This window comes from Cydia fagiglandana, chromosome 20, assembly GCF_963556715.1.
Source record: "Cydia fagiglandana chromosome 20, ilCydFagi1.1, whole genome shotgun sequence".
NCBI lineage: Eukaryota > Metazoa > Arthropoda > Insecta > Lepidoptera > Tortricidae > Cydia > Cydia fagiglandana.
The window spans coordinates 2,162,739-2,188,713 of record NC_085951.1 but is presented as its reverse complement, the minus strand read 5'-3'; the positions used below and the strand labels follow the sequence as shown (position 1 = coordinate 2,188,713).

At 37.6% G+C, this 25,975-nt stretch overlaps 3 protein-coding genes and 1 long non-coding RNA gene across 4 annotated transcripts in view; 3 read left to right on the top strand and 1 right to left on the bottom strand.

Moving 5' to 3' along the window:
* Positions 1-25,975, top strand: part of LOC134674407 (uncharacterized) — a 461,157-nt gene that overhangs the window by 215,444 nt on the left and 219,738 nt on the right. The gene's annotated exons all lie outside the window — the stretch shown is intronic.
* LOC134674390 (nucleoporin 88) overlaps positions 1-25,975 on the bottom strand; it is a 191,979-nt gene that overhangs the window by 60,556 nt on the left and 105,448 nt on the right. The window contains exon 2 of the mRNA XM_063532460.1: positions 24,454-24,623. Within this exon, the coding sequence (XP_063388530.1) occupies positions 24,454-24,623 (170 nt within the window). The remainder of the gene's footprint in view (positions 1-24,453; positions 24,624-25,975) is intronic.
* LOC134674453 (3-oxoacyl-[acyl-carrier-protein] reductase FabG-like) lies at positions 3,852-5,309 on the top strand. The gene has a single exon (XM_063532525.1). It carries the CDS (start codon positions 4,051-4,053, stop codon positions 4,843-4,845), a length of 795 nt encoding a protein of 264 aa, XP_063388595.1. The 5' UTR covers positions 3,852-4,050; the 3' UTR covers positions 4,846-5,309.
* LOC134674417 (uncharacterized) lies at positions 7,975-10,198 on the top strand. Its single transcript, XM_063532481.1, has 2 exons — positions 7,975-9,059; positions 9,695-10,198. Exons 1-2 carry the CDS (start codon positions 8,093-8,095, stop codon positions 9,712-9,714), a joined length of 987 nt encoding a protein of 328 aa, XP_063388551.1. The 5' UTR covers positions 7,975-8,092; the 3' UTR covers positions 9,715-10,198.

The following is a 25,975-nucleotide window of genomic DNA, read 5'->3' as shown; positions in this document are numbered from 1 at the left end:
GACGTAGGTACTAGTAGTATTTACACTAAAAGTCCATCAGGTATCAGCTAAAATATGTATAGCAAATCTAAAGAAACAAGCAACGCAGACGCCATCACGGATTATCATAAATGTAAATACGAGTCCCATTCGAGTTTCGAATGTAAACGAATATCTAAGAACGCATAAAGCCGGGCTCATATTAATATTATCACATATCCGGACCACCAGTGCTCACTGGAAGAATTTTTAATGCTATGCTTTAATTATTTTGCTGCCGGCGTGGGCGGGACTAAGTTTCATTCACATTAGAAAATTCATTTTTGCACACAAGCGCGCCTACGTTAAATTATTAAGTCTCTTGCCGAAAACTGAAATTTGGAGATCGCTGTATTTATGACTGCGTACATTTTCGAGTGGGATTCAGAAACCGTTTGTATTATGAAAAGAGCTAATTAACCCGAGTTGAGTGTGATTAATAATGGACATGTGCTCGGTAGTGTAGTTCTGTTCTTAGGTTCGCGAAAAATTGGGTACGGAAAAATGGGTGGGGTGGTAAATTAATATTTAACGTAGAAGGATTATTATAAGGGCGCTTTCGTTAAAATATGGGTATTATTAACATCATGGACGAAATCTGGCTCAGCTCTATTAAAACAAATTCCTTATTTGCTGGTATTCTAAAATAAAAAAATAAACAGAAATAAATAGAAAACGTCGAAAAGTCTCACCTGAAGTTTGTTATGTTAAAAAAACTACTTTAGAACATCTTAAAACTCATAAGAAATCTTAAACTAACTAGAAATATATACCTATTAAACCGATTAAATAGCTATTTTTTAAACTGTTTAGTCAAAACCATAATGTTTTCATTTAACTATGTGTTTCATTTAACTGTGCCGATATTGTAACTTTAAAAAAAACTTGTGAGGTGAGATTGTAGTCAAATGCTAACTTATTACCCATAAGAAATGAAGAATATAGTAAATCATCAATCATCATAAGACAAATAATTTTGGAGTTGATATTCCAGAAGATATTTAATTTTGCACACAAGTGTACCGGTGCCTTTACAAAGCAAGACAGTAAAATAAAAAATGTAATATGATTAGAAACAAATTACACACGGGGCGCACCGCGATAAGTCGGGTCGGCGGCTAACTAACCGCGGCCCCACGTTGGGCGCCACTTTGCCTTTGTTCCCCCACTTTCTTTGTATTTTGTTTCATTTCATGCAAAATTTAATTTCGTTTTCAAGACTCGTGTGGAATGATATTACGCGCACCGGCCGCGGCCGCCGGTTGTAATTTCATTGCTACTCCTCAAGTGTACGTGGACATTATGCCTTTTTCATCACATACCCTTTCGGTGGATGGCTCGGTTGTTTTTCGTTTAAAGCTGACCCGGGAGATCGGAATTCGCAGCCGGATTGTGTGGACGTTAATTGCGGGACATAACTATCCAAAGGGTTTTTTTATTACCGCCCGGGCGACAAAGGAGCAGAGTGCGAATCCTATGCTATTACACGACCAACGTTTGTATTCTACTTTATATAGTACAGAAATAAGTTATGTAAGTGGTCTGCTATTTCAATTAACCTTCCATACTCGCGTGGTGGTCAACAATCGTGGCTTAACCTCGATTGTGCTGTTTAGGGCCGAAAAATAAGATGACTAAAAATTCATTCAGGATCCTTATCATACACAAACATGAGGTTAAAGAGTACAGTCCGCTTAATATGATCATGTTTAAAACAATATTCCACGTAATACGTCATTGTACACTTGTATTCATACATTTATTCACGGTTAATAAGCTTAAGAATCAATCGTAAGATCAATTTCTGCTAATACATATATGATATAATTTAAGCATATCTATTTATTATAGTATACCGCGCTTGTTCGATGTCTAAGATATTGTTTGTTAATCAACATCACAAAACGTAAAAGCTCCAATCGGAAAAAGGGTCCTGCGAAGTCACGACGTGAATCTTAAAAAGGAAGAAATTCAATAAAGACGGTCCCTCCTTACAAGTGACACCAAATCCCTTTTTAACCTCTACAAGAATTGACAACCCCAATTTGGCATCGATACCGGTAATGCAGTCCAGTGGTTCGGGGGCGCCTCCCCAAGGTAAAGGGATAAAAAAGGGATTCTTTGTGTGATCTACCCGCAAATCGCTGCGGTATACACTCAATAGGGGACGATTACGGTACCCAAATTGGGGCGTGTGAAAGAAATTCTTAGGAAAAGTTGGAAGGTATTTTTCGGTGTTTTACCGGATAAAACAATAAAGGGTGAAAGACATCTGGTAAGCTGTAAGGGTACCGTGTGAAAATAGAGGGGAGTTTGATTGAAAGTGTTGGGGAAGAAAAAATGAGCAAAGGCAATGACAGGCTTGTCTTTAAAAATAAATTGCAGAAGATTCGATATTCGGTGAATAATAGCTTAAGGTTTAGACAAGATTTTGGGTCATAGCTTAGGGCAGTAGAAATATCAATCAAAATGCATTGTTGATTGAATTTATTAACGAAATTGAAAGTGATGTAACAATGACGAGCTGTAACTTGTAGGTAAATAAGAACTCTCATCTGCTGCATCAATTATGGCTGCTGCACAATTGATGTTTTGTGAAGGATAAAAAAATACAGCGCAGCAGAAGGACACTGAAATTCAAGATACCTAATCTTCACAATAAAATAAAGAAATACTATAAGCAATCAACAAACATAAACAGGAACACAAACGAAGGACCACATAATTAAAGTCTCAATAAACACATGTAAGATGTCATAATCTCATAATCTACCGCTAAGCACACTACTTGTTTGACCACCGTCGGCACCGTCCACTGGCCTAAACAAACTGACTGCAGCCATATTTGCCGATCGGTCACTTGATATACAGGCTTTATTAAGCCCTCCGCACTAATATTGTAAACATGGATTCGACGGTTTGTGTGTTTACGTCTCAACAGTTTGATAATTTTAAATTTTATAGGCACATTTTATGATAATCAACATTACTAACACACGCTTTTATTATCTTAACAAAGTTAACCACAGACCATTTACAAATAATATATGTTCACGGTCAAACATATTAGGTCATGGGATTACTTACACATGTCGTTATGCGACTTTTATATGAAAGAGAGTTATACACCGTGTTTTTTTTGTTTTCCGTTAATTTCAAGGGTGCATTCCTGAGCTTAAATCAAGTAACTTTCTCAAAGACACCGATATGCTAATTAACTCCATTTCGGAGATAATCAATATTTTAATTTTTGACTATAAGGCCTCTACAAGCGTGTACACTTGCCTTAGGGCCGGTTTACATATTGATTAATGTTTAGAATGAGTTCATACATTTGCTACTAAACTTAAGTATAATCTCGGTCGATCGATGTTCGAAATGACATTGATATGTTACAGCTAGATTTCAATTGTTTGGTTGAGTTAAATGTAATGGCCGTCTTACAACAACGCTACATGCTACATTGAATTTTTTTTTAAAAAAAAGCAAAAAAAATTTTTATTTTTCAGAATTAACTATGCCATTTAGTTCTCTTAAACGTACTTAACCATACCCCGAAGTTAACGGAATTCAATAAAAACACGGTGTATATAGACAACATTTGTGCACCTATCAGTAAATAAAAAATGATTTTTTGACTGTCTCTTAAACAAGTAAGGCGGTATATATCAATATAATAGTAGATTTTAATGTTTCAATTCGGAAAGCCTAATTCTATAATTAAATAAACAACATGGCAATCGATATAAGAAAATCATTCCATATAAATTATGTATAATCACCATGGCACTGCGAGCACAAACAATGGAAATTTGTCCCAGTTCGAACACGTCTCGTTTTTACACATCCGTCTGCGATACAGGTAAGACTAGGATCGAACGTTGCGCCGAAAATAGTCTAATAATTTGAAGGTTGGGTAAGTGTGGGATCGCCCCGCGTGTTCAAATATAAGCCATGTTTTCTTGAACCGTAATTCATTCTTCTGGCCGTCTCCAACTTTAAAACATCTGTGAATATCAATTCTCATTCGTGATGAGTTTCTCCGGAAAAGTGGTGTTAGTAACTGGCGCAAGCTCCGGTATCGGAGCGGCTACTGCTTTGCTGTTTTCGAAAGAAGGTGCTCAAGTTGCTATCGTTGGTCGGAATGAAGAAAAACTGAACAAAGTCAGGCAGATGTGCGCAGCACTCGACTCAGATCCACTCGTCATAAAAGCTGACGTCGCAAACGAGGAAGAAGCAAGCACTATTATTCAGCAAACCGTGGGTCATTTTGGGCAATTAGATGTTCTTGTAAACAACGCGGGTATCATGAGAGCTATGGCAGTCAGCGATCCAAACATCCTGCAAGTTTTTGACGAAGTTATGAATACGAATCTTCGTTCGATCGTGCAGTTGACCAGTCTTGCTGTACCTCATCTGGAAGTCACTAAGGGGAACATTGTGAGTGTTTCGAGTATTGCTGCTATGTCTGTGAGTGGGTCTAATTTCATGCCATATTGCGTGTCAAAGGCAGCCTTGGATCAGTTCACTCGTTGCGCGGCCTTGGACCTGGCACCGTTGGGGATAAGGGTCAACACTGTCAACCCAGGGCCGGTGAAGACAGACATTGTTGAAAATTCTGGTTTGGCGCCGCCAGGTGCTGATGACGTTGTGTGGGAAGTGATGAAGAAATCAACGGTTTTGGGAAGAGTGAGTGATCCAGAAGAGATCGCGGAAATAATAGCATTTTTGGCGAGCGACAAAGCGAGAGGAGTCACCGGGTCAAGCTATGTCTCTGATAATGGCGGTTTGATCAATCGTCAGCTTCTTGGACAAAAAGTAAATTAAATAGACAAACATCATATTGATTCACCTTACGATTAGGTACGAAATAATATTACGACATTCGATTAGCGTTGTTTATCGATGCGTGAATATAATTATAATGTAACAAGCATATTTTATTATTTGGTGTCTATTATTTTGCAAATTAATTGTTAACAACTGCAGCTGTTGCCAGTTACCAATTTGAACAAAACTAAGAATTTAATAGTTTGTTGTTACATCTACCCAAAAATTCTTTGTTTACCTACGTCTCTGACCCTGTAACTAGTAAAACTGTGTGACGTGTGCAATGAAGAGTTAGAAAGTGCACAATGTCAATTTTAATATGTTACGCCAACGGGAATGCACTTATTTTTTAGCCAGCCTATATAAAAAAAATTTAAAAATAAAATTTTTGTCATGAACATAAACATTAAACATGTTTAAAGCTTGTTATTAGAAATACCTACCAGTTAAAAATGTGTTTATAATATAGTTCGTTTTTTTTTGCATTAGAAAGAACTTCGCAGAAGTAAGCTTGTGGTTCCAAATCCGGCACTTTTAACGGTAATAAATTGAAGTAAATTATATGTATTGACCGTGCTACATTAGATAATTCAATAATTATTAAGAATTAAAGAGGCTGATAGAAACTGTACGCTTACTTCTGTGGAGTTCTTTCTAATGCTAAAAAAAACGAACTATAGTTTAAGGACGTGAAGTGTCATCATCATCAAATATCTTATAAGTAAAAACAGGCACATCTGTATTTCGCGATTCAAATTCCGTTAGATGCAAATAAATAAATAAAAAATATTATAGGACATTCTTACACAGATTGACTAAGTCCCACAGTAAGCTCAAGAAGGCTTGTGTTGTGGGTACTCAGACAACGATATATATAATATACAAATACTTAAATACATAGAAAACACCCATGACTCAGGAACAAATATCGGTATCATCATACAAATAAATGCCCTTACTGGGATTCGAACCCAGGACCATCGGCTTCACAGGCAGGGTCACTACCCACTAGGCCAGACCGGTCGTCTAGCAAATAATTATACAGTCGTAAATTTAAACTCAATTTAAGCATTTAAATAAATATTCTTGTAAAATGTTTTTATATCTTTTCCGGTAGACGAGAGATAATATATTTTTTCTTGAACATTCACAAGGATTTAATTACCTGGGACAGAGAGCCATTATAATATTATTTTGTTGTATAAAAGTAGCGGGTCAGTAGTTTTTAATTATATATGGAGAAACGTAGATAAAGTATTCCTGTATTATTTCAAGCAACGAAGTGCGTTAGAAAATGTACAGGTAAAAGAAATTCTGCAATTATCTACACGGACGTTTTTTTGTTCAACCAAGTAAAAAATATTTTAAACCACAAGGTACTTTAAATATAAGATACTGAGCATACAGTTAAAAAGTTTAAAAATTCAGCTTATTCAATGTTTTTTGATCTCTCTCATCGAACTATCACGTAACCGATACCTATCTTCACTTTTGCTCATTTTTATGTAAATTTAATTGAGTAAAAATAATGTAAAAAATACCGAATTCAATGTAGTTAATTCGAAGAACCTGCTGCCTTCGTCATTTCATCAACCTGCCATCCACATCAGAGCAAATCCTGGCCATCAGCCCCAACGTATGTCTATACGCGCTGTAGTGTGTGTGCTATGCCTCACCCACACACAAGCATAGCCAGGGTATATAAGTAACACGTACATGCACTTATATACCCTGGCTATGCTTGTGTGTGGGTGAGGCATAGCACACACACTACAGCGCAGACATCATTTTTTTTATTTTTATTTTTTAAGTTATGGCAATAATTGTTCCTTTCAGTATGACATAGTGATACAAACTTTCATTAGTTTTTAATAATCAGATTCTTAAATCTATTATGGTTTTGATATTTATACAATAATGAACACTGTAGAGTCGTGCAAAAGGTCTTATCGTAACAACAACATATTATATAGAAATCTTCCCGTAAGTTTATTAAAGATAAAAAAAGCTTTGTAACAAAAACCAAACAACTTCCTTACACTTATTCCCGGAACAATCTCGCAACGAATAGTGTCCAAAGAAGAACCAATAAGGAATTAAAGATCAGATAAGATAAAGATTTATGTTCGTTTATACGATCGGGGGAGGCGTCGGTGTGCGGATTAAATGGCAAATTGGTTTAAGAACCCCCAGTTCGGGATCCGCGGGCACAAATCAATCGGAGTTTGCAACGAAGAAGATTCGTATAGTATTTCGGCTTTTAAATTAATAAAAGATTAAATTATTAACGAACATAGTCGCCTAAGTCCCAGAGTCAATTTTCAAGTTTTGAATTTAGAACCTTCTATAATTCTATTAAAGTTCAAAATTCGATTTCAATTTGTCCTTTCAAAAGGACATTAGAGTTTAGGAGGGTATAAATTACATGTGAAAACTCACATATTACCATTAATCTTGAATGAATAATACACCTTTTGATACTTTTATGATAACATACTTATTTACTTCAAGTCACAAAAATATTTTTACGATGGTTACGTGATTTGATGATATTGCTGATAAAATAAATGTTTTCATTCGTATTCTACTTTGTATGTAAACAAAAAGTACTTTCATCAAACAAACGTTAATTATTTTATTTATTACTCCCCAAAACTAAGCACTAAACTGTTGCAGAATGGAGTTTTTATCCCAACATTAAAAAGTTTATGTCAATATTGTCAACTGTCTTCTTGGAAAATATATCTTTCGTTTCCTACGTACATTTTCTATTTTAATTCTTTTAATTTACTTATTTGGACCCCAAGGCCCAGGTTTAACCTTTAACATGGTCCTATTGAGTCGGGAACCGTAAGTAAATAAAATTAAATGCGTAGAAGCGGATTCTAAGAAGCACGAAAAAATTTTCATTCCTCTCGTCTGGAGTTGCCGATTTGAAGGTGCCGCCATTGTGCGGAGCCATCGCAGCGTTCAACGAGCCGCGAGCAAGCGTTCTATAAACGCACCAGCACCACTCACTGCGCAGCGATCTGCGCGCGTGGAACGGAATAAACAAGTAACGTTTTGTTTCAAATCTGTTTGACATTTGTTCTTTTCCAGATATTTTAGTGTTTGTGGTGGAAAAGTGTTTCTATCTTGTAATAAGTTTAAAAGCTTGTAAAGTTAATTGGTTTTTGCCGGTTTTTATGTGCGTCCGAAGTCGTTTTTGTGTTTTCCACATGCAAAGCATTGTGCGCAATTTAACATGGAGAAGACAGAAGAAGAACGACGTCAATTAGTTGCGCGCAGAGGCACGAAAAAAGGTACTCTAACAAGATTGAAAAACAAAATGGAAGAATCGTATATAAACGATATAGAAATGCTAAAACTGATGGTAGAGAGGGCCCAGACGGCATTCCACGATTATGAAGATCTGTGCGAGAAAATAGGTGATGAGGAGGATCCCATTGCTGTCGAAACGACTTTTTATGAATGCGTCGCAGCAATGCGGCAGCGAATTGCGGATTTATCGGCACCTGTACCCACCCCTGCCGTTTTGCCGGCAGTGACGCCGCAAGTGTCGTCGAAAATAAAGTTACCGAGCATACAAATACCATCATTCAATGGCAAGTATACAGAATACAGACCTTTCATAGAAATGTTTACTGCCCTTGTGCATAACAATGAAGGGTTCGACAATATACAAAAGTTTTTTTACCTGAGAAGCTTCCTAAAAGCTGAGGCATTTGATTTAATCAAAAACTTACCTGTCATCGGTCAAAGTTATTCCGAAGCTCTCAAAATTTTAGCTGATAGGTACGATAATAAATATAAAATCATCAATGAGCACATAAATGCTTTGTTTGAGTTGCCAATGCTAACTAAGTCAAGTCCTAGTGCTTTACGCTCATTGATTTCAATAACAAAACAGCATTTAGCTGCATTAAAAAACCTTGATGAGGCCATTGAAAAATGGGACAGCGTTCTCATTTGCCTATTAAATAAAAAACTAGACCCAGTCACTAACCGAGAGTATCATTTGCATAGGGATTCCTCAAAACAGCCAACCTTTAATGATTTTTTGAAATTTGTAGAAGGTCGGGCCCTTGCCCTAGAGAACAGTGAGGGACGGGGTGATACAGCAAGCTGTGCTGCTGGCAAGGTAGCTCCAGTGAAGATGGCATCATCATCATTTGTCACTACCAAAGCATCCCAAGGCTGTCTGTACTGTGGTAAGGAACACAAATTATATGCATGCCCTAAATTTGCTCTAGCTTCCATATCGGAACGATTAGATTTTGTTAAGAAAACAAAGCTTTGCAAGATTTGTCTTAACATTCACCCAGGAAAGTGCAGGTTTCATTTTAAATGTAAAGAGTGCAAAGAATCCCACAACTCGCTACTACATGTGAATGAAGAGAAATCCTCATCGGTGTCATTGACTAACATTAATAATCAGACACTGGTGTTGTTGCCAACGGTTAAAGTTAAGGTAGTTTCTAAATGTGGCAAGGAGATCATAGTTAAAGCAATGCTTGACTGTGCGTCTCAGAATTCCTTTATTACAGCGAAGCTTGCAAAGCAACTAGGTTACCCACTCTTGCCATGTTCTACTACAATAACTGGTGTAACTCTAGAAGATAAATCGGTCAAACATAGTTTGCGCCTGGATATTTGCTCATGTGTTTATCCATATAAAACACAAGTAAATCTGTTAGTGGTAGATAAATTTAGTAACGAAATGTTGCCACAAACAGAAATAGATATTTCAAAAATTGAGATCCCTGAAAATATAACATTAGCCGATGACTCCTTCCATATCCCAAGTGAGATAGATATTTTATTGGCTGCAAATATCTTTTTTCAGTGCCTGTTGTCGCAGCCTGAGGAGCTGCGCGATCCTGATGCCGCACCCAGCTTGGTTCACACACAGTTTGGTTACATAGTAGGAGGTGATGTTCCATCTTCTATTCTTAAACGACCTGCTGTTTCTCTTTTCTGTCAAGAATGTCAAACTGATGTACGCGATACTATGTCTAATTTTTGGCAAACAGAAAAAGTACCTGAAATATATGCGGAACATACATCTGAACAACAACAGTGCGAACAATTGTTCACTGAAACTGTCAAACTTGAAGGCAATCAATTTACAGTTTCATTGCCATTAAAAATACCTATCTATGATGTGAACAATACATTGGGGGATTCATTTGGGTTAGCGCTCAAGAGATTTTATAATCTCGAGAAGAGATTTCAGAAGGATCAGAATTTGTATGAAGGTTATAAGGATTTCATACATGAATATCTCGACTTAGGTCATGGATCATATGTTGACATTTCCTCATATGATCTTACTAAAGATCCTATGTACTTTATGGGACATTCAGCTGTTTTAAGGCCAGATGCAGTAAGTACCAAGCTCCGGGTAGTCTTTGATGGATCTATGTTAACGAGTAATAAGATTTCATTGAATAATATTTTAATGAATGGACCAACTGTTCAACAGGAACTGTTCGACATACTGTTGTCATTTAGAGTGCACAAATATTTCATTGCTTGTGATATCAGGCGTATGTTCCGAAATATTTTAGTACAGAAATATCAGCGATCTTTGCAAAATATTCTCTGGCGAGACACTCCTAATGAGTCAATAAAATGTATTCAGCTAAACACAGTTTGCTATGGAATGAAGTCATCAAGTTATCTTTCAACAAGATGCTTGAACGAGCTGGCTACAAAATTCGAGAGGCAATATCCTCTAGCCAGTTCTGCAATACTAAACTCTACCTATGTAGATGACATCATTCATACAGAGGATAGTTTGGCAAAGATTGTTGACACTCAAACTCAATTGATAGAATTACTTGCTAAAGGTAGTTTTAAACTACATAAATGGGCAGCTAATGACTCTTCAATTTTGACAAATATTCCAGCAGAGCAGCAGGTTGTTGGAGAACTGGAACTGAATAAGGACATCAAAACTTTAGGTTTAAAGTTAGATATTGACTCTGATTCTTTTAAACTTTCATGTCCAGTGTCAAAAAATGTCCCTAAAACAAAAAGACAAATTTTAAGTTACATAAGCCAATTCTATGACCCTTTAGGTCTAGCGGGACCCGTTTTTGTCCAAGCTAAAATCATTATGCAAAAATTGGCTCAGGCTTGTACCGACTGGGACTCAGTGCCCTCGCCTATTTTACTAAAAGAATGGCTTGAATTTTACAATGATTTGCAGACAATGAAAGAAATTAAAATAAAACGAAATGTTACTGTTGATAACATTCAGTCTGCTCAATTAGTAGCATTTGGTGATGCCTCAATTTCTGCATATGGAGCAGCCATTTATTTAAGAGTCACTGACAAGCATGGCAAAGTATCGATGTCGCTTCTTTGTTCTAAGAGTCGCATTGCATCTAAAGACAAGAAGTTGACTGTGCCACGATTAGAATTAAATGCATCTCTTTTAATGGCAAAATTATGCTTTAGAGCATACAATACTTTAAGTAAAAAGATATCTATTGAAAGTGTGCATCTTTTCAGTGATTCTCAGGTTGTTTTGGCATGGCAAAAAACGAATCCAACAAATCTAAATGCTTATGTTGCTAATAGAGTCAAATTAATCAACGAATATACAAAGGGTTTTCAATGGTTGTATATAAAAACAGACCTCAATCCTTCTGATTGTTTGAGTCGAGGTGTAAAACCTAGTGAACTACAAAGTAACCAACTGTGGTGGTGCGGACCTACTAGCATGTCTGATCCAGAGTATAAATTCACCGATGATAGTAATAATGTACCCGACAACTTACCGGAGATCAAGCATGCTGATGGTTCCAAGCCGGTGTGTATGGCATCATATCAATCGGTTTCTCTTGCAAATGATTTGTTAGATAAGTTTTCTAACATTAATAAGGCAGTTAACGTGCTTGCCTACATACAAAGATTCTGTAAAAATGTAAGGCCGGGTTCACAAAAAATAAAGCTTAATTTTATTACTTTTAGCGAGGCAACCCAGGCATTGCATATGTTTATAAAGAATGAGCAGGAAAGGTTCTTTGATAAAGAGCTGGCCTCTTTGCGGGCAGGTAGGCAAGTTTCGTCGTATTTACTATCTGTCAACCCCTTCATTGATGCTAACGGTATTCTCAGAGTAGGTGGACGTTTGCAACACTCCTCCTTACCTTATAGCCATAAGCATCAGATAATCTTACCAAAAGAATCTAAGGTCACTTACCTTATTATTGAAAATGAACATTTAAAGCTTTTACACGCCAGTCAGAAAGAAGTACTTAGCAATTTAAGTCAACGCTATTATATAGTTAACGGTTTGAGATTGGTAAAAAAGTTTGTGAATAAATGTCTCACATGTTTTAGACTGAAAGGTGAAACAGCAAAACAGCTGATGGGTTCATTGCCCGCTGGTAGAGTCAGCATAGATCGAGTGTTTGCTAAGGTTGGTATAGACTTTGCGGGACCAATCCTGATAAAGCAGTCAAGAGTGAGAAGTGTTGTCACTACTAAAGGTTATATTGCTGTGTATGTGTGCTTTGTCACCAAAGCCATACATTTAGAGTTAGTGTCAGATCTCACCACTGATACATTCTTGGCTAGCTTCAAACGATTTATTGCTAGACGTAATGTTCCAACAGAGGTATATTGTGATAATGCCGCTACTTTTAAGTCGGCTAGTACTCAGTTGTCTGAGTTATATAAATTGAATAATAATAAATGTCATCAAATTCAAGTTCAAAATGTGACTGCAAAATTGGGAACAACATTCCATTTCATACCGAGTTACTCTCCGGTGTTTGGTGGTCTATGGGAGGCCGCAGTAAAAAGTGTTAAATATCATTTGAAAAGAATGTTGGGCTCACATGTTTTAACATATGAATTGTTGTACACGGCACTTGTTCAAATTGAAAGCATTTTGAACTCGAGGCCTATAACGCCAATGTCATCAGACATTGAGGACCTCTCCTATTTAACGCCAGGGCACTTCTTAACTGGTGCGCCCTTAACTTGCTATCCTGAGCAGGATATCACAAACTTACCTGATAATAGATTGAAGTTTTGGAGGAAATGTACTGCTCTGCAGCAGCATTTTTGGCGATATTGGTCTAAACAATACCTTAATGTCTTACAGAACCGTCCTAAATGGAAGGCCGCCTTGCCTAATATTAAAGTAGGTGCTCTAGTTATCTTGCGTGAAATAGATACTCCGCCTATGACTTGGCCTATGGCTAGAGTTACCAAGGTTTTTCCAGGTCAGGATGGAAAGATAAGAGCCTTAGAAGTAAAAAAGGCTAATGGTAAAGTTCATACAACTTCTATTACTAAAGTGTGTATACTACCTTTAGATGAATAGGTAGTGTTTCAAAATGTTATTATATGATATTTTAATATTTTAGTTAAGTATTATGGCTAATATCCTACTGAATTGTACTGATACTTAATTTATAACTGTAAGTAGGTAGTCATGTACTATGTGTTGATGCTGGGTGCATCTAATGTATAAGATGTTTATTTAGTTATATGAAATGTGTCTTATCTTATGTTTGTTACATACTGTTTCATAACTACTTTCATAGCAATCTTGTAAACTTATTAAGTTATTAGTAAGAGTTATATTAATTTCAATTTCACAAACCTTAAAAGATTACAGTCCGCTCTAGATATTGAAGTATACAAGGGAGCTAATGTGAAATGTAGTTTAATATTTAATAAGGTATTAATTTGTACCTAGTTATGTTATTTTATGTTGGCGGAATATGTTGCAGAATGGAGTTTTTATCCCAACATTAAAAAGTTTATGTCAATATTGTCAACTGTCTTCTTGGAAAATATATCTTTCGTTTCCTACGTACATTTTCTATTTTAATTCTTTTAATTTACTTATTTGGACCCCAAGGCCCAGGTTTAACCTTTAACATGGTCCTATTGAGTCGGGAACCGTAAGTAAATAAAATTAAATGCGTAGAAGCGGATTCTAAGAAGCACGATTAGAATTAAATGCATCTCTTTTGATGGCAAAATTATGCTTTAGAGCATACAATACTTTAAGTAAAAAGATATCTATTGAAAGTGTGCATCTTTTCAGTGATTCTCAGGTTGTTTTGGCATGGCAAAAAACGAATCCAACAAATCTAAATGCTTATGTTGCTAATAGAGTCAAATTAATCAACGAATATACAAAGGGTTTTCAATGGTTGTATATAAAAACAGACCTCAATCCTTCTGATTGTTTGAGTCGAGGTGTAAAACCTAGTGAACTACAAAGTAACCAACTGTGGTGGTGCGGACCGACTAGCATGTCTGATCCAGAGTATAAATTCACAGATGATAGTAATAATGTACCTGACAACTTACCGGAGATCAAGCATGCTGATGGTTCCAAGCCGGTGTGTATGGCATCATATCAATCGGTTTCTCTTGCAAATGATTTGTTAGATAAGTTTTCTAACATTAATAAGGCAGTTAACGTGCTTGCCTACATACAAATGTTAAAGGCACGCAGTTTTTATCCCAACATTAAAAAGTTTATGTCAATATTGTCAACTGTCTTCTTGGAAAATATATCTTTCGTTTCCTACGTACATTTTCTATTTTAATTCTTTTAATTTATTTATTTGGACCCCAAGGCCCAGGTTTTGCCTCATACGGACCCCAACAATGAATATCCCGAAGCAATTAAAACAAACAGAATGTAACCACCAATAATTAACAAAGGTACTCCATCCGCCCAAACCTCCAATTCCAATAGATTCTAATAAGATTAGTGTTGTCGCACGGGTGTTAGATAAAATAGTTTGTGGCCTATAATTGGGGTCCGTTTGCACCGTCCTAAGTCTCACCCACGCCATTGTATTTCCGTCCTTATTCCTTGTTACTTAAGATTGAAAATAGAAAAACGATTGTGTTATCGATGGTCATCACTCGCATGACTAGACAAGATCGACTTGGAAGGTGACGCTTACGAGCATCAAGCTAGAATGAATTCTGTTGCTTTGGGATAGAGTTGTAACTGGCGCAGTCGGGTAGGATGTATAGTTTTCTCCGATCGGACATGGTTTACAAATTGGTTGTGTCGCGGGTAAATCAGGGCGGTGTAATTGAGTCTTACGGGACGATTCGGTTGGGTTCGGAATGTTGCGGTCAAAGGATTACGGGGTATCACTATTTATTGATCGTTTGCTTTTGTTGTGTTTTGATGTTGAGTGGGATTTGTGGATGAGGGATATATTGGTACTTGTTGATGGTTGAAAGGATAAACATATACCTAGTTCCACTGATCCAGATGGTTGGGGGTCTTTCCTGGCTGCATCCTCCGGTTCGTGGCCGCCACTCTAAACCCTTGATAAAACAACTTAAAATTAAACTGGTTTGTTAAATTTAAATGTATCTTGTATTATTATGATTCCATCGTTTTTACGAAAGCGAATGCTATAGGAACTAACAGTGGATAGACTTGTATTATTTTTGGGAAAAGTAGGCTGCATAGTGACGGGTTAAGAACCAATAGAAAATTACCGACTAGAGCTTGATAATAGATAAATGAAGTGATTGTGTTGGTAATTTCAGGAGCGATAATTAATAAATATTATTTTAACATGGCATTTAACAGGTTTCTGTTTTTAGTATGTGGTTTATCTTCAAGCCAATTCTGTTAAGCCCTGGTATTCAATCACACTTAGCTTTTATCATGAAACTGCCCGATTCGAACCTTAATATGGGTAGATCAATTTATAGATCTAGAAACGATATGGATTAGGTGTCAGTGTCAAAAGTGACGTTTTTGTTTGAAGAACCGTCGCATTTCATACTGTCATATCTAATCCATATCGTTTCTAGATCTATTAACTGACTGTAAGATGTCAGTGGAATATGTCTATGGTTTGAGAGGGCTAATTTTATTTAAGGTATTTTAGTTTTAATATATAATGGTTTACAACACAAATGTCATGAATTTGACATTTTGATATTAATTCTATTACCTATATGGCGATATTCTTCAAGTGAAATACCTTCTATGCCCGCTTTCTATTAACAAATCAAGTCTCTAAAAATACTTCATTCACTAGAAGCAGGGTATAAAGAATACAAAGATAGCAAAGCAAGCTGGATAACTCAGAATGGGGGGTATTAAAGATAATTATGTTGAGTAGGGAGGGATAGAAAGGTAAAAAAAAGACTCGATGCGCTGTTAACTTTTACAAGCTCATATGTGTCTTTTGAACTTCAATGAATTGTGAGCTGTATCATCTACTGAATAAGGCAGTAAATGCTATGGAGTAGTTGAAAGAATAAGAGGTTTGAAGAGCAAACAGTCGATATGCACTGTAATTACAGGAGTGTTGAGGAATGTAAGCATTTAATGAGTGCAAATTCAATGGAGATTCGTTTTTCGATTTGGAATTAGAACTGGTCTGTGTTTTGTTTGTGCAAGATATTGAGCGGATGGTAAACGAAAATGAAACTGCTAATACAAGCGTAGGAATTTAATTTTACATCATTAAACTCATAATCAAGTTTAATGAAAAAACTTCAACTAAAACGAACACTCGAATAAGCAGGTAAACTATTTTTATTAAATTTTATATCATAATTCCTAGATGTATTCATACTGTAACGAGTAGTTGGTCATAGACAAGAGTGAACTTTCGGTTCGATTCGGGAAACGAATTAGAAATACACTAGATATGAAATAGTGAAGATATGTGACGCTCCACAGAAAAAGGTACCATATGGCGGCTGGCGCTTACGTCGCATAGCGCCGCAATAATATTGGAGCGGCTTTAATAATAGCGTAAGCGCCAACCGCCATAAGGTACCTTTACTCGTGGGACGTCACATATCTTTACTATATCGTATCTAGTTAATCTCTAATTCATTTCCCGAATCGCACCGTTTGAATCTACTACGTACGCCTCAGCAACCGCAAGCCTTACTGCTCAGAACCAGCACACTAAGTATTTCAAGATTACAATATGCCAATGTGTAAGGTGGTGTAAGCGTCCATGCAGTTACTCGCACTCTTAGCACCATATGGTCCTGGCAGAATAACTATCAGTGCCTCTCCCATAGGGTGAAGCGTAATACTGAGCCAGAACCCTTTTGTTTTGCTGCGACGCACGCAGCATTCCTTTTGTGTGAATCAATAATTATTTGTATTTTTTTCTTTCTTTTTCTATTTTTGTAAAAATCTGTCTGACTCTTATTTGTGTTTGTATTTCTGTTTTTTCTATATATTTATTGTTTTTTTTTCTGTCATTTTCTTATTTGAATATTCTGTGTATATTGTGGCAAACAAATAAGCAGATTATCTATCTATCATATGTTTTCTTTCACCGAAGATCAACTGGTAAATATCTAACCATATATTATGTTTAAATCCCCAAAAACTTTTATCGGTACAAGCCGACTTCGCACCTACGACGTTCTACACTAAATCTATTGTTTACACTTAAATACATACATATGTATACCTTTGTAATAGGCACTTTAGGCACTTAATAGGCAGTACACATATTTTTTTGTAATGGATCTATTGTGAATATGACCGTTGTGCCAAGGGTCGCTCAAACTGCGATGGTGCTAACAGCCACAAGAAGCACACATTTTGACTCCAACTCCCTCAAGATCCAACCTCCGCCCACGTGCCATCACTACGTATTAAATTGTCATTATGATAAGTACATTTAGATTAGTTTTCTTAGAAGCCTGCATGCTAGTACCTAATCATAAAAGTACTAGCATCATCATCATCATTATCATTATCATCATCATCATCATCATCACTCTAGCCTTCTACTGTAGCTCACTGCTGAGCATAGGCCGCTCTTCGTGTACGCCACTTATCCTGGACCTGGGCTAGTCTCATCCAAAAGTGCTCCGCGATTTTCGAATGTCATCCACCCAACGAGCCAACGGACGCCAGGCGCTTCTTTCATCCGAAAGCGGCCACCAGTCCGTCAACATTTTGGTCCACCTGCCATCACTCTGCCTAGCAACATGTCCTGCCCAACTCCATTTAAGCTCGGAGATGACGTCACCCACGTCTCGCACCTTGGTGCGGCGTCGGATTTCGACATTTCTCACTTGGTCTTGCATTTTAATACCGAGTACTATAAAGTGCTAGCAATGCTAGTATGAGTAGGTAAGTACATAAGTATATACCTACGCTTATTAGCGCCCGTCGTTAAACGGCTTCGTTATAAGAACTAAAGTGCAGCCATTGTTATAATCCGGGCTGTCTTCGGCGATAATAGTCGTGCTCAGTATTAATCCGCACAACTAATATTAGCAATAAACACCCTTACGGTAATTATGCTAAGATGTTTCGGGAACTTGGCCGTCTGGAGCGGGGATTTGACTTTAACTGTGCGCGTACATTTTAAGCGCTGTTTCGTTGTATTACTCGCACTCAATGTTTTATTTACAGTAAAATGTAAAGTTTAGAATTATAAATTCATCTCACCTCCGTCATCTTACAACAATTTGTCATTTTAGTACCAAATTGCAGTAAAAGTCCAATTGGCTAGAAAATATAATATACTCCGTACTACCAGGGTACTCTCTTCCCGTCTTTTCGTGGTCACGTGACTGACACAAGCGTCATCATGCGACAGCGCTATATGATAATATGCGATGTTATTGTGACGTAGGCTTGTGTCACTCTGGGAAGAGAAGACCATGTTTTATTAGCCTATGCTCTTTTATCTTTACTTATTTTAAATAAAAGTAAACAAATAATTTGTTAATTTTCGGGTAGTTATAACATTTATTGGTTAACCAACATTCGGTTCGGCTTATTTCTAAAGCTTATTATACCACACAAGACTACATGAATGATATTACGACGTGGGATTAATTGTTATTCGAAATGATTATTTATTTATTAGGTATATTTGATTATTGATGAGGAAATGGATATTCCGATGTAATGCTATCTACTTTTTTTTGCTATGTTTTTTTTTGACATTTAGATTTTATTCTAGAAATTCTAGACTAGTATTTTTTTATAAAAAAAAATTAATGTTTGACGATCCTTACCCAAAGGTTGTCTGGAAGAGATCGCTCTTAAGCGATAAGACCGCCTGTTGTTACCTTTATTGTCTTTGTTTATGTTATTGTCCATTTATTGTAAACTACGTGTATGTGAGGTGTGCAATAAACAGTATTGTATTGTATTGTATCCTTTTGTGAAACTCTTAGTGTTAAATTTGATCTGTATAATAATCCAATGTTATTATGGAATAATATTATCATCAATAAATTGCTCTAAAAATTAGATTAATAATTAGATTAAGATTAATTACGATTCATAAGAGCTTGTTGCTGGATGTAGGCCCAGATTTTGTTAATTCTTTTATTTTTGCTACCTCAATAAATATTAATAAATAAATAAAGTATATTTTGAATTTGAATTTGAAAAAAACACAAAACCGCCTGGATCAGTCTCTGAACGACCTGACTTTCACCTACATTATTTGATCTTCTAATATTTTAATCTACCCTCAACTGATTAACAGTCCGCCGGACGGTATCGGCCTGTCAGTTGTTCGGAACTGTCAAAATTTTGTTCTGACAGGCCGATCCGTCCGAAAAGTACGTCCGTTAGACCCCAATTTTGGGGTTTGCCATAAGCCGCGCGTGGCGCTGTCGCCACCTAGCGGCCATATCTGTGCTGGTCGTGACAGACGCGTTTTGTTAGAGAGTGAGTCTTCTGTACCTAGTACTATTATTTATTCTGTGCTATCATTTAGTGCCTGAGCCTTGTGCCGTAGTGTATACGCGCACCCGGCGGCGTATTTCTTTGATAACCCGTTATCGCGGGCCGCATTACCTTATGAATCTTAGCGCTGCAACGTTGTAAAAGCAAGTTGGCTACGTTAGCCGTGGATTCTTAATACTGTCGCGATTTATTAATAGAATTTACACTAGAATTTATAATTTTACAGAACTGTGCGGATATGATGTTTGCCATTTCTATTGCGCTAACGTCACTCCTGCACTAACATACCTACTTATTTGATCGTTCCGGTCACCATGAAAGACTAAAATCGTGACCACGTTAGGTCGCTGATGGAATCCCGGTAAACAACTGAGGCTTGGTGGACCTCCCGATGACGTTACTACACACATAAATAAATCTAATATGTATCTTTAAACAAGCAATTCTTGTTTATTTATTTATATATATTATTTCGGGGATCTCGGCAACGACTCTAACGATTTCGATGAAATTAGCTATATGGGAGTTTTCGGGGGCGAAAAATCGATCTAGCTAGGTCTTATCTCTGGGAAAACGCGCATTTTCGAGTTTTTATATGTTTTCCGAGCAATTAAAGGTCGGTCTCCCAGATATTAAGTGCTAATAAGAAAATTTTACATAGATCGACCTACTTGTAGTCCCACAGTAGGGCTTGTGTTCTGGGTACCTACTAGACGACGATATATATACCTATATCCAGAACTGAAAAACAAATATTGGTTTTAACATACAAAATAAACGTCCTTACCAGGATCCGACCCCGGGACCTTCTTTGTAGACAGTGTCACAACCGACTAGGCTAGGAGGCCGTCAAAAATAGTGAAAACACATCTCTTGTGTCAATAAAGGAGCTTTCTCCCGCTTTTCTAACTTGTCAAGGGTCACTGTTAATTTGTATACATGATTAGTTCCACTCTAAAGGTCACAAGTCCCGATCTTTCCCAATGACATTCACCCTTTTCTCTACACATGGTGAAAGAATGCTCCACCTATAGAGAAGCAGCAATAAACTGATCACAGGTAAACCTTAGTACTTTGAAATTAGGTACATAGTATAGTTAGTGATGGGACAAACTTGTGACCCCTGTTTGCTCAGGACTGTTTGTCCGTTGTCTGCGACACATCTTTGATTACGTCCGCATTGTTTTTGAACGTTTGATGTTCGATTGTGTATTAAATAGTTGATACAACTAGCAGTATTAACAATAGCCACTCATTTTAACTGTCATATTAACTGTAATTTTAGTTTTATTATGTAATATTGTAGTCATAATGTGTTCTTTTATAATTTAGACGTAATAGTCCATGGCCCCGACGGAAGACCAGCGCTAGCCTTTAGGCTAGCACCTGCTGAGTCGGGACCATTTCGTGACCGTGGTAGTATTACCTGTTGTTTTATCTACTAAGTTTTGTCACGAATTCTATTCTACATTCTATTCTATTCTATAAGTCTTGAAATTAAAACGTAGTAAGTGGTGGAGGGGGCCGTCAGCCACTGTGTAACACATATCTTAAAAAAACCAGCCAAGTGCGAATCGGACTCGCGTTTCTAGGGTTCCGTACATTAGTCCGACTCACGCTTGACTGCACATTTCTAATAGGTTTTCCTGTCATCTACAGGTAAAGAACTATATTGTGTATTTTTTTATAATTTTAGACCCAGTAGTTTCGGATATAAAAGGGGAGGGGGATGATAATTTTTTGGCTATTTTCTTAAGTAACTTCGAACCTATGTATTTTAAAATTCTAAAAATAACATGACCATCTTTGGGTCACTAATTTACATATGTGTACCAAATTTCAACTTAATTGGTCCAGTAGTTCCCGAGAAAATAGGCTGTGACAGACGGACTGACAGACAGACGCACGAGTGATCCTATAAGGGTTCCGTTTTTTCCTTTTGAGGTACGGAACCCTAAAAAATATGACGTCACCAGCGTAGTGTTTTTTTTTTAATCAAAATGCATACCGAGAATTTAGTGACATGGTAGCCAAAGTTACGGTCGGTGCCACAACTTAAGTACCCAAGTTGCAATACTAATTGTATAGGGAAGTGAATAAGTATCCACTTACAACATAAGTATGTTAGGGAACCGACTGTACTTGTACTATAAAAAGCTGTAAAACATTAATAAGGAGAAGCATTCAAAGGTATGTAGAGGCCTACGTTACTAATGTGCGTAGCACTACGGCTACAACACTCGTAGAAGGTGGTTTGGTGTCTACAAGTTTTCGTAGCAAGGAGACAAGATCAGAGCCTAGCGTAAGTCAACGTGTAATAATATTTAAATAAAAGTATACATAATTAGGTGGTAGGACCTGCGGGCGCAGCATGGCTCCGTTTTTATCGCCGTTACTTTCGCACTTACATACTTGTTAGAGCGTGACAGTCATGTTTACAAGCGATAAATGCGACCGTGCTGTCCTTCTAACGGCGCGATTCGGGAAATGAATTAGAGGTTAACTAGATACGATATAGTAAAGATATGTGACGTCCCACGGGTAAAGGTACCTTATGGCGGTTGGCACTTACGCTATTATTGACGCCGCTCCAATATTATTGCGGCGCTATGCGACGTAAGCGCCAGCCGCCATAAGGTACCTTTTTCCGTGGAACGTCACATATCTTCACTATTTCATATCTAGTGAATATCTCATTAATTTCTCGAATCGCGGCCCCAGCCGCTATAAGGTACCTTTTGCAGTGGAACGTCACATATGTTTACTATTTCATATCTAGTGAGTCTCTAATTCATTTCCCGAATCGAGCCGTAAGTTTATACATAGTGAGTCTAAAATCTTAACACAAGTAAAGCCTCAATCAAAAACCGAAACACCCCCGAACTCCGTAATGCACAAATCCAAACCCCCCCAAGATGTCTGGATCGCGGATGCGGGCAAATCTTCGAATTAATTTTACTGCCGAAATATGCAAATCGGGAGATATAGCCGCCTAATAACATGTACAAAAGAGTGGTGACTTGGGCGCGGGAGGGGGGAGAGTAGAGATGTGGTGTGACCTCAGTTAGTGCCTAAAAGGAAGTCGCATCTGTGAAGACAGCGATGTAATTAGTTAAGAAAGTTACTTACAGTAAGTGAACCTTTACGATTATATTTCTTCAATTTTATTGAGCAATACTCGTAGTTGGTAATAATCTAGCGGTCAAACATATACTAAGATCAACTCAGTGTATTACAATTGCATGAAATTTTAATTTAGGAAATGTATTTAAAGTTTGTTTAAAATGAAAGCCAAAATACCTGTTCAAAACTTGCCGCTGCGGAAATGCATTCATGACAGAATCGTGCTTTTTGTGATGCTCTTTTTAGGGTTCCGTCACCAAAGGGTAAAAACGGGACCCTATTACTATGACTCCACTGTCCGTCTGTCTGTCACCAGGCTATAACTCATGGACGGTGATAGCTAGGCAGTTGAGATTTTCACAGATGATATATTTCTGTTGCCTTTATGACAACAAATACTATAATCAAAATAAAATAGGTTTGTTTTCTGAAGTATTTTAAGTACACTACAATGTAGGTACTTCAAATCCATTTGTATTATCTGACTGTTTGTGTTTTAAAAAAATAAAAAATAAATATTTGAGTGGAGCTCCCATACACGTGATTTTTTGCCGTTTTTTTGCGTAATAGTACGGAACTCTTGGTGCGCGAGTCCGACTCGCACTTGGCCGGGTTTTTTCATACCTACGAGTAGTTTCTTTGACAAGACAAATAGCTCAAACACTCTTTGTTTGTGTCGCGTCTGTAAAAAACGTCTGCCCTAATCTATGTCTTAATCGCTACCTCAGGCTAGCATTATAGCCGCTTCGAGGAGCTTAATAGGTAACAAAATTTACCGTGATAGTAGAAAATACACGCTTACGTGCCTCGCCAACCTATCTGCCATTATGAAAGAGGCGTTATTAATTGGGTTTATTATGATGCATAATCTCGTTTGAGGTTAGGCTTTGGTAGTTAATACAACCGTATTAACCCTTATTCTGACGTTCAAAATATTTACTGGTAATTTTTTATACACCACATTTTTTTATACGTCGGTGGCAAACAAGCATACGGCCCGCCTGATGGTAAGCAGTCACCGCGGTAATACCAGAGATGGTACATGCGCGTTGCCGACCCTTTAGGTACACTCCTTTGATACTTTTTTCAATTTGCCACTTTTTTATCAGCAATAAATTCAGCGCAAAAGGAGGTTTGAACTTGCGACTTTCCGTGTTTTCTGTCGACTTTCGTTATAAAAGAGGCAATATTACCTAATTAACTATATTATTATTAAGTATAATCGCATTCTGTCCTTTTCGAACAGGCCTCCTCGGCTCGATTTTAATGGTAGCTCTACCAAGGAGCTACACATCCGCCGGTATTGCTTTATTAGCGTGTATGAATGAGTTCCTCTTAAGCACTGGTGCGAAGATCACAGTACCTGGGTGAAAAGTTAGTTTATTAAAAGTCTTAGCACTTACTTGCACAGCACTGTCTGACAACCATCATCGAACAAGCCTCCTCTTTCATCTTGATGGTAACTCCACCACGGTTACTCCTCGGGATCCCCAGACGCATACGCGACTGCCACAGCCGCCGGTGGTGATACTTTCATCCGTGTACTTTACATATGCCGTACATAAGCAACAACCCGTTGCCGTACAGTCCGCAGCAGAAGTTGCTATTAAGCGGGCAAGGTGTTCAAAATGACCTTGGCGCGCTCTTATTCTTTTAACAATAAAGTAGCGTCAAGATCATTGTGAACACCTCGCCCGCTTAGCAACTATTGCTGCTGACTGAACATAGATTCCTTGTCGTTGTTGCAAAAATAACAATAGATAATTACTCACTTGCACAACACTGTCTGACTGCCATCATCGAACAGGCCTCCTCTGCCCCATCTTGATGGTAGCTCCACCACGGTGACCCCACGGGAACCCCAGATGCAGACGCGACTGCCACAGCCGCTGGTGGTGATGCGTTCCACTGTGTACTGCGGCGGTGAGAGGAGGCAGAGTTTCTGGAAAGAGACATTTATTAGGTCAATAAGAGTTTATTTTATTTTTATTTATTTATTTTATTTATTTAAGGATCACCAACGGATAATACATCTACACAATTACATAGGAATAAGGACATTTAACATTAACAGATGCTTAGCCACTTATAGGTGACCACAGCTCACGCAAGTACTATATCAAAGAGAGTATACATATAAACAACTAAAATTAACTTAAAGTTACTTAAATTTACATACAGTAGAGAAATATAAACAAGAGAACATGTAAGCATGCAGACATAGAATTAAAATAGTAATAAAGTACCATGGGATGAAGAGTAGAGGCCATTCCTCTAATGTGGCTTATTTAGATGCAAGACAATTGAGTTTCTGAATTTTAACTTTAAGAGTTAACGAAGAAAGAGAATACCCAAAAAGAAGGGTTTTAATGACAATGTAGGCAAACAATTATAATGATCGTAGTTGTAGGTAGTGCTGATCCCAATAAGGCCTAGTTTACCCTCTGGGTTGGAAGGTCAGATGGCAGTCGCTTTCGTAAAAACTAGTGCCTACGTCAAATCATGGAATTGTTAAGCGGACCCCAGGCTCTCATGAGCCGTAGCGAAATGCCGGGATAACGCGAGGAAGAAGGAGGAGTTGTAGGTAGTGTTGAATGCTGACTTGCAGCGAGTGCACATTCCCAGCAAATTGTCTGTCAGTCACCTGAGAATACGGAATAGGGTTCTTCAAAAGAGGACTGTACATGTTTTTAAACGCCCGACAACGCGTATGTAACACCCCCAGAATTGCAGGCGTACATAGGCTACGGCGATAGCTTACCATCAGACGGGCTGCACGCTTGTTATCTGTCGACGTACTATTAAAAAACCGAGAGCGCATCAGGGACGGTCTCTCAGCGGTACTATAAATTTACACACAATACATCTTTTTCCCTATCTTGGCACTCTATGTGAAACATGGAATATATATCGATTAGTTTAAATTACCCCGCAGTCTAAATTGACCCCTTGCACCTGAATCATATTTAAACGTGTTCGCTTCTACATTTTTGTACGGAAAAGTTGACAATAATCTATGCAACGACAAACTCGCTACCGTCCGTTTGTTAACTCGTCAGATGCGGTCAGTGCAAGCTAACCATACAATCCCACTAGATTTATCTTGTTCAGTTCATTACACAGGATCATAACTCGTGTATCTAAAGCCGTTTCTAAACAACAGCTATTCTAACAGTCCGAATCTTTCCGGCCCATTACGCGCCGAAGTTACTAAAGCCCGCTAATTTATATTGCAATTGCAACTGCACTTGCAATAACGCGCCCGTATTTATAGCGAGTTATGCTGCTGCATGT